General features: G+C 43.3%; 1 protein-coding gene across 1 annotated transcript in view; it reads right to left on the reverse strand.

The window, feature by feature from the left end:
* CHORDC1 (cysteine and histidine rich domain containing 1) overlaps positions 1 to 9,193 on the reverse strand; it is a 31,026-nt gene extending 21,833 nt beyond the window's left edge. The window contains exons 1-3 of the mRNA XM_074983985.1: positions 8,867 to 9,193; positions 2,499 to 2,548; positions 132 to 188 (exon numbers count right to left, since the gene is read on the reverse strand). Of these exons, the coding sequence (XP_074840086.1) occupies positions 132 to 188; positions 2,499 to 2,548; positions 8,867 to 8,975 (216 nt within the window). The 5' untranslated portion in view covers positions 8,976 to 9,193. The remainder of the gene's footprint in view (positions 1 to 131; positions 189 to 2,498; positions 2,549 to 8,866) is intronic.
* Between the last annotated feature and the right edge of the window lie 602 nt (positions 9,194 to 9,795).

Here is a 9,795-nt window from a genome sequence, read left to right on the forward strand (position 1 = left end):
ACATGTATCATTCAAAATTTGCTTAATACATATCTGTAGCATCACTTAACATCTAACTATGGATTTTTGATACCAAACAGAATATTGGATAACATAATACAAAGATAAATACGAAAACCACCAATACATACCACAATGCTTAAGAAGTCAGAAAAGTCTGTTGTCCTCCTCTTACAACATGACCAGCCCTATAAAATTTGGAATAAAATAATGAGACAGATACAAACACCCTGCTCACTAAAGTTCAACAGAAGCAAAAGTTTAGTGATAATTCTTTCCCCCTTATGCTGCTTTACAGTCTTAACACTCTTCTCTCTCTGATCAGTCTCTGATCAGTCTCTGCTGATTCTCTGTATTTTTGAAAATGTAAGGACTTCTACAGCTGCCATCATTAGTTCATATTTGCTAACTTCGTCATACACCACCATCAAAACTTACCAAAACCATACTCCCATGCCATGCAAGGTACTTATTCAATGAGGAAAAAGAGCAAACTTGCAGTTTATAAAATTAAGTAACTAAAATAAATACCTCTGAGGTTGAATTCCCTTGCTATTGCTATGGAAACAGTCCCTATTTTGAAGAACAGCATAGCACCAATATTAATCATCTTTGGAGAGTCTCAGACTTATTTTAGGTGAACCGCGTTTATTCCAGCTTGTCCTGTATCCTAGTTGCCTCAGATGGTCATCTGCTTAAATTAGGTCAACTTAAGCCAACAATATCAAGGAGACATGCATTTCTATAGCATCAGGACTCTTACTACACCAGACAAAACAATTTATCTGGAAAATTTGAAGAACTTTTAATTAGATGTCACAAGTCACTGACTAAATGTATTTCTGCTGCAGACTAGAATACATGACTAAGAGATTCTTTCTTTAGGATACTGCAAAATACTACTTCCTGTGTCCTCTAAATGTTCATCCTTTGCACAGCCAATATATTGTAAAACAAGAATACACCATGTATTGTTTTATTTAGGACAGGAAACTAGGAGACAAAAAAGGAGGTACAATATATTCTTTCGTGACAAGTTAAAATATTAGCATCCAAACATTTGGGTACACCACCTGTAAAAAGTGGTAAGTGTACTAAGAATAATGTTTGGAAAACAAATGCAGCAGTGAGTACAGATTACTCCTCAGTAATTAAGAGTTTAGGACAAGCTGTCCCTTCTAAAATACTTTAGATATTATTTCTGTCTCACATTTAGGTATTCAGCTTCAGCCAGTCAATTTTTCAATACCTATACACAGCCAGCTAGGAAGATATGCTGCTCTCTCCCACCATTACAAAGGAATAATCATCATGGGCACATCTCTCTCCACAAACATGGCTATTTCTGATGGTGTTTCAACAAAATACTGGGAAAGAGAAAAAGTTCTGAGAAAATTCCACTTCAACTTGTTTTCTCCTCATGGAAGCTAACAAATGCTTCTCATCTTTCTTTTAGCAAGCTTACTGCAGACTGTCTCTTTTCAAGGCTGCTTTCACACTGTATTATCACTCAAATTCATGAATCTTATATATTTGAGATAATTTTATGATTTTTTTCACTCCTTATTTCTTGCAATCAACATTTCCTTAAAGGGATTTCTCTCTCTCTCTTTTTTTTTTTTTTTTTTTTTTTAAAAACGAAGGCCAAGAATTTATCTCCCTGGTGAATACAGCAATATTTGGCTGGATAAACAGAAGTATTGAATATATTTCTGCTGTCTTAATGAAACCTAGCATCCACAATTGAGTAGAATCAACACCATGTGACTAGTCTGGCCATCAACAGAAACTTCATGGTCTATCAATGATCCATATATCACAATTTAAGGATTGCTGGAATACTACTACTGAGAAAAAGGTCTAACCTTTCCAAAGTGTATTTTTCAGGTAGAGACAATTTTCTTTAAAAATGCAAAAAATATGAAGATGTGTACTAACTTCTAAAATTGAAAAAACAGTTCTATATGCAATATTTTATATGACTAATAAGGCTGCACATTTTACACAAAGTGACATCGCATCTGTAATAGAAACAAAGCCGTAGTATTTTTTTTTTTTTAAACACGCCCCCGCCCCCACCCCCCCCCAAAAAAAAAAAGCAGTCGAACAGCACTTTCAATACTAACAAAATAATTAGGTGAGTTTTGTGGGACAGACCCACTTTACGAAAGCTCACCTAATAAATTATTTTGTTAGTCTTTAAAGTGCTATTCGACTGCTTTTTTCTTTTGATAGGATCTGTAATGTAATGCTTAGAAAACACGCTCAATTTGCAATTAGTAACAGAAAAATATAGTCATTGCTGCAGTAAGTGCTCATTCAATGTACCTATTACTTATTGCTCAAATCTAGTAATATTCATTCAGTTTCCTTTTCAGATTTCCGGGAGGGCTTGGTTAACTTCCACAAATAATGATGTACCAAATGTCCTAAAGAAGCTGGAGCACAACAAGCTAAAGACAAAGAACCTTTCACTGTCTATATCACAGCATACTCACCTTTAAAGCATCATGAAAAACTGGTACACCCGGATGGTATGTGCATGACTCTGAAAGAAAAATGCTGTACTAAATGAAAATGTACTTAAATGAACCAAAATCCCCCGAAACTATTAACTGAAACACAATTACAGCCAGAACAGCATACGTAAATCTCACGCTGAACATAAGCTCCACTTTCCACCTTTTTCCAATTACTTTTAAACGGAAGAAAACTACCCAGGAGAGCACATTCAGACTTGACAGAACAAGCATTAAGAGAGTATATATGGAGCTATATAGACTAATGGCAGGTCTACACTACAGAAGAAGTTAGAATTAAGGTACACAATTTCTGCTACGTTAATCGTGTAGCTAAAAATCAACGTACCTTAATTCAAGCTTCTGTGCTGTCTCCACTACAGGAGGTCAACAGGATCCTGTCCTCATGTTGACTACTTTTACTCTTAACAGGAGTCAGAAGTACTGACTGATAGTGGCACCCCGTAGAATTTCATGTAACGTATCCCCACCAAGTATGCTAAATCACACTCCGGAAGGTCGACCATGCAGGGTCGGTCTTCCCTGCAGTGTAGATGTACCCTAAATTCCTTAAAGTAGGAACTATCCATATACAGCACACACTATAAGCACGTTAATTAAATCATCTATATTATATTTATCAGGTGATCTTTTGGGGACCACGATCAGCACAAACCTCAACTGGTATCCCAGCAAAAGGAACCAAATGTCAGCCTGGTGCATTCGAAAAGCACTGACATTTAACTCAGTTTTGCAACACCCAACACAACTGGTTGCAGTTGTTGGTAGATAGGTTCAAGCCCTTAGACAAAGGCATCAAAAATTATAGACTGCCTTAAACATTATTGGATGTTCATAAACTTGATTAAAGGACTCCAAAATACACCTTCAAGCTAAAGACTAAATGAACTGCATGTGTCTTGCTCACGAAGAGAAAGCTAAGAAGTGGTTAATCATAACCTATAACTCTGCAGATAGGGAAGAAAAATTTGATAAGAGGGCTCTTTAAACTGGTAGAATCACCTGGAAGTCATTGAAACTGAAATGATAGCATGCTTAACTTTTCAAGTATATTTCACGCAATATTGTATTCCTCGCATGTGGAAAAGATGTGATGTGAGAGCACCAACCACTTTTCAAAGCATCTGCAGAACACCTAAGACAGTAAATTTAATTGCTTGTTTCAGGCATGCATGTACATAACATGATGGCATGTCTGTAAATATTTAACATGCGCATACACCCTTTCAAAAAAAGGCAAATAACGTATTGTAAATGTATTCCCCACCACCAAGTTCGGCTTAGTTTATGAGGCAGTAGCAGACTATTCTAACCTCACAGTGATTCACCATAGAGCTTCGACCAGGTTAAGGTGCAGAAGATCATTCAGTGTTCCTGTCAACAGTCACTAGTCACTAGTCTGTTCCAGTTAAATCACCAGACATCAAATGGATTGTGGTTTGACAGCTGTTAACAGTTTTTCATTGAGTGTTCTCTGACACTGGTATTTTTATACCTGATTGTGTAAGCAAGTATCTTTTAAAGGAGGTGAAACTTGGACTATGCAAGGCAAATCAAGATCATGAAAGGGATGCAGTAGTTTGGACAGGTTTAGAACCATGGTAGCCTTAGTTAAGAGTAAAGGAACAACTTTGTCATGGATACAACAGATTCTGTAACTACAAGAGTTCTCTGACTTCTTCAGCTGTGCGCCCAAGGCTGCCAGGGTCCCCATATCAGTCAGTTGCCGGGGGCTGAAGACCCATGCTCCCCACCATTATTTTTAGTAAAAGTCACAGGTCATAGTAGCTTCCTTGAAGTTTTGTTTATTTTCTATGACTTTTCCTAAAAATAACTGACAAAACCTTAACCTTCATCACAGGATAAAGCATCAGTTTCCCTCGCTGCAGAAGTTTCAAAAGTGGACGAACAAAATCCCATCCAAATCTGTACCCTAGAAGCAAAAACTCTTTATTACCCAATGAACTAGCTTCAGCAAGCAAATATCCTTGGTTTTGTTCCAGCTCAGGACATTGAGGAATGCCAGACAATGGTACTCACAGGCCATGTGCAGAAGCAGCTTACCACTTGTCACCTGTGGGCAAGTTACTGTAGTTGTAACCAGTTGGTTTCTCTAGAACAACAGAAAGGGTGGGTGAACCAATACCCTCCATAGAATCATAGGACTGGAAGGGATCTCATGAAGTCATCTAGTCCAGTCCCCTGCACTGATGCCAGGACTAAGTGTTAGCTACACCATCTGAAACTGGTGTTTGTCTAACTACAGCAAACCCTCAATATAACGGACTAACGGGTGCAGGGCGGGGAAGGTTGTCCACTATTACCAGAAGTCCATTATATGCTAGGGTTTTTCAAGAGCAACGATGGACATCCATTGCTCCCAAAGTCCACTGAGTCAGGGTACGTAAAATCAAGGGTTTACAGTACTCTTAAAAATCTCCAGTGATGGAGATTCTACAGCCTCCCTAGGCAATTTACTCCAGTGCCCATTAAGAAGTTTTTTTTTCCTGAGGCATAGATTATACATTCCCTTGATGTAATTGAAGTCTTGCCCTTGTCCTACCCCCTCCTTCCTGTAACCACCTTTTATGAACTTGAAAACTGCTATCATGTCCCCACCTCAATTTTCTCTTCTCCAGACTAGGCAAACCCAGTTCTTTCAATCTTCCCTCCTAGATCATGATTTCTAAACCTTTAGTCATTTTTGTAGCTCTCCTATTTTTTCACATCTTTCTGAAAACAAAAGTCCAAACTGGATAGAGTAGAGAGGTAGTAGTATTTCTCATGTCTTGTTTGCAATAATCCTGTTAATACAAACACAGAATAATATTTGTTTTTGCAACTGTGTTCAAGTGTTGATTTATACCTTATATTTACCTTGCGATTCACTGTGAACTGACCCCAAGATCCCTTTCCAATGCAGTCCTTCACAGACAATCATTTCTCATGTTGTATATGTACAGCCAAATGATCCTCCCTAATGAAGTAATCTTTTCTCCTCAGATCATTTTGATTTTAATCTTATCCTCCAAAGCACTTGTCACCCTCCCACCTTAGTATCATCCACAGATTTTACCAATATACTTGCTATACCATTATTTAAAGGAATGTTTACACTACTGTGCTAAACTGGCACAACTGCACCAATGCACCTGCACCATTCTAGCATGTCTGGTGAAGTTAGGCTATGCCAGTGGGAGAGCGCTATGCTGTAGGAATAATTACTCTGAATTCATAAGAGGCAGAAGCTAGACTGGCGGAAAACCATCTTCTGATACAGCACTGGTATGGACACTACCTAGGTCAATAAACTCACTTAACCCAGGGAGTTCCCCCCCACCACACTTCTGAGCCATACCAGCCCTAAATCACAGATGAAGATACTGAACAAATCAGGAACCGGAATTGATCTGGGCAGGACCCCACTTGATATGCCCTTACAGCTTGACTGTGAACCACTGATAACTACTCCCAGGGAACGGTTTTCCAATCAGTTATGCACCCACCTTACAGTAGCTCTACATAGAACGTACCTCCCATGATCAAGGTCACTTAAGATACTAGCAAATGCTTTACTAAAGTCAAGATATATCACATCAACCACTTCCACACCTACTCACCTCCATAAGGCTTGTTACGATAAAAAAATCTATTAAGCTGGTATGACATGATATATTCTTGACAAATCTATCATATTACTTATACCTTGTAATCTTAACAGTCCAGGAGTTTAATTACTGGCTACATTAGCTTCCCACGTACTAAAATTAAGCTGACTGGTCTTTAATTCCCTGGGTTATCCTTACTGACATTTTCACAGATGATCACTAGATTTGCCCCTTTTCAGCCACCTGGAATTTTGCTTATTTCCCATGATTTTTCAAAGACAACTGAGCCTTTAACTACCCCTTACTTAGGTCTTTGAGGCTACATCTATGCTATGAGATTAAATTTGAATTTAAGGCAGTTAGCTCAATACTACCATGTGATTCCATTCACTGTAAATACCATTAGCTCAATTTAGGGAGCACGAATATCAATATAATATTTTCGGTAAACTCCTGGGTGTAGTGTCCAGCTTAAATTCAAAAGTTTAATTAAAGGCCAGCGTGGAAGCACCATGTTCTAAAACAGAATGTATTAGCCTCCAGAGGTGCCCTATATGTAACCTACAATGCCCCACAGTGCTCTGCTCTGGCTGCTGACCTCCAGGTGCACAGGAGTTAGGTAACAGGAAGACTGTGAATTTCAAACTGGGACCAGGAAGCCTGTGGCTCTGGGAGTCATGTTTGTATGAGAGCCTGAGAAATGTCTGTCTTTGTTTGCTATTAGCGCATCCCCCCCTTACAAACAGCCCCAGCATGGAGTTTCTTGTTCTGTTTCCACACTTGATTTTTTTTTTTTTGCACTGCCCCATGCCAGCTGCTGCCCCGCCACATCATGTGGCAGCTAGGTTGTTGTGGGGATTGTGCTTGCACAAGAAGATGAGAAACTTCTCAGCAGTTTACATTTGTGCATACCACTGCTACTCCCCCACAAGCACCATGCAGTCAGGGGTTTTCCCATGCTCAGTCACATGGGTAGCCCCCAACCCAATAAAAGGACGTGCCTGACGTTCGGTGCTGACCATGCTGCCAGGCAGAACCATGCCCTGGCTTGCACACAGTTAGGGTTAACATAAGTACGGCCATTACTGGGTCAGACCAAAGGTCCATCTAGACCAGCATCCCATCTGCCGACAGCGGCCAGTACCAGATGCCCCAGAGGTGGTGGACCAAAGACAATGATCAACCAACTTGCCTCCTGCCACCCATCTCAAGCCTCTGAAAGAAAGAGGCCAGGGACACCATTCCTACCCCCTGGCTAATAGCCTTTTATGGACCTAACCTACATGAATTTATCTAGCTCTTTTTTGAGCTCTGCTATAGTCGTAGCCTTCAAATCCAAAGATGGGAAAAAATTTTCAGGGGCTTGCCGCCATCAGGGACGATTACTTCAACTGGCCCCACACTGAAACCTCCCCCTGCTCCAACAAGAACCCAGGGGGCTAGCTGCCCTGGGCTAGGGGGGTGGGAGGAAGTCTCCTCCCACAGCTAAGATTTTTGGGGCCTTTCCACAGCATAGGGGACTTCAACTGCCCCCCCCCCCACTGAACTCCCCCTCCATGCTCCCTGCCCCAACAAGGACCTGGGGGCAGGGGTATTAGCTGTCGTGGGGGGCGGGGTTTACTGTTTTTGGTTCTCTAAGCCTTAAATATTGAGTCTGTTCTGGTATGCCTATGGTCTGAAGAAGTGGGTCTGTCCCACGAAAGCTCACCTAATAAATTATTTCGTTAGTCTTTAAAGTGCTACTTTCCTGCTTTTTGGTTTTGATAAAATTTCTGTCAGTTTGATTTACATTAAACATTGGGGGAGGGGGAAGCTGCTGACTGCAAGGAGAAAAAGTGGGGCCCAACATGATAAGTTTCTTCACCCCTGATTTATAGAATAGTTTGGTATTCTTCTAGTTAATTTACTTGTTTTGTCCTTATGTAACTCCCCACAGGCAGACTGGAACTTGGGACCTCTGGAGCTTAGTGCAGTCACTGCTACAGCCTGAGCTACAGGTCAGCTGGCTCTCATCTTAGGAGGTAGAGGACACCAATTCTCTCTCTGTTAAGTGGTCTTGGTACCACTGTATGTGACAGTTAACCACACGTAAGTGTGTAGGTTATCCTTACATAGGTGTGTTATTTTTCCTCACGATCAGAACAGCCCACCGTCACCTTGTTAGCTGCCCCCGCACCAGTACAAGTCCCTCTCCCAATATCACCACAATCCTGCCTACTCCCGATCTACCAGGCTCCTCCAATAAACACAGTCCGTTTTCTCCCCCTCATATTCCTCCCCCCAAAATCAGCACAACCCGTTCTCCAACACCCAAAGCCAGCACAGCATCTGCTCCCCCCAAGCCCGACCTCAGCCAAGTCCCACCCCCCGCAGTCTCAGCCAGGTTCCCCCCTCCACAAACCAACACAGCCCCCCACCCCCCGCAACCTTGGCTAGGTTCCCCCTCCTACAAACCAACAGAACCCTTGTTCCCCCACCCCGGCCAGGCTCCCCCCGCCCAGCCAACCCACCCCCTGCCCCTCCCACCTCGGCCAAGCTCCCCACAAACCCGCACAGCCCCTGTTCCCCCATCCCGGTCAGCCTCTTCCTCCCACACCTCGACAGCCAAGTCCCTGCTGCCTCCGGCCAGCCTCAGCCCCCGCGCCGGCAGGAGCCCGCAGTAAGGAGGCAGGGGATGCCTCAGAGCCGTCGCCGCCGCTATCCACCCCCTGCACATACCTTCAGTGTTGGCGCCGGGGTCGAAGCGCTGGCCGCAGCCCCGGTTATAGCAGAGCTGAGACATGACGGGCAACGCAGACACCGGTACTCGCAGCACCCGAACCACCATCAACAGCAGCAAGCCGGGAGACAGGAAGCGGCCGAGCAAGAACGAAGCCTCGTTTTCGAATCTCTCCGGAAAAAGCCGAGCGGCAACTTCGGGAAGCTTCGTGAAACTTCGGGACAGAGCGAGAGGCCTCGGGACTTGGCGCACGCGCACGAAGTGGGGGGGCCGGGCGCAGGTGGGGCTCCGGAAGTGGCGGAGCCCACGAGCAACAGGTAGGGCAGAGATGGGAGGGAAAGGGTGTCGCGGCGAGAAGTGCGCAGGCGCGCTGGGTGACGGGCGCTGTCGGAAGAGAAGAGGAGGCGCTCCTGAAGACGAGGAGATTCCCGGGCGGGGTTAGAAGCCTGACGGAAAGGAGGTTTTCAGACGTTGCTAGATAAATGGCGCCTGCGCAGTGAGGGGCACTGACTGTAGCGCCGCCCACAGGGCAAGTGGGAAAAGTACCTCAAAAGTTACTTGAGTGAAAGCGGAGCTGTCGTCAGTTCTGGTACTTGAGTCCTATAAAGCTGGGTGTGCTTGTGCATGTAGTTACTCAGGTAGTTTTCCAGAAGGCACCAGTGGCTTGTGCTTAAGTACGTCCTGACTCCCCAAAGCAGCTGTACTTCTTACTCAGGTAACTTTTGGGGTACTTTTTCCATCTCTGGCCCACAGCCCCTGCAGCTGATAGTATGTGTTTCTGTGGGGGGTGCACATCTGCACAGGTCTTAGTGCACATAAAATTTATTCTGTCCACTGATGATTAAAAATTAGCCAGAACACTGCTTGGGGCAATGGGACTGCATACAGCAGGGGTCATCTTACCTGCCCTGCACTCATATGGGCAGCC

The sequence above is a fragment of the Carettochelys insculpta genome, chromosome 1, assembly GCF_033958435.1.
Source record: "Carettochelys insculpta isolate YL-2023 chromosome 1, ASM3395843v1, whole genome shotgun sequence".
In the NCBI taxonomy this organism is placed as follows: Eukaryota; Metazoa; Chordata; order Testudines; family Carettochelyidae; genus Carettochelys; species Carettochelys insculpta.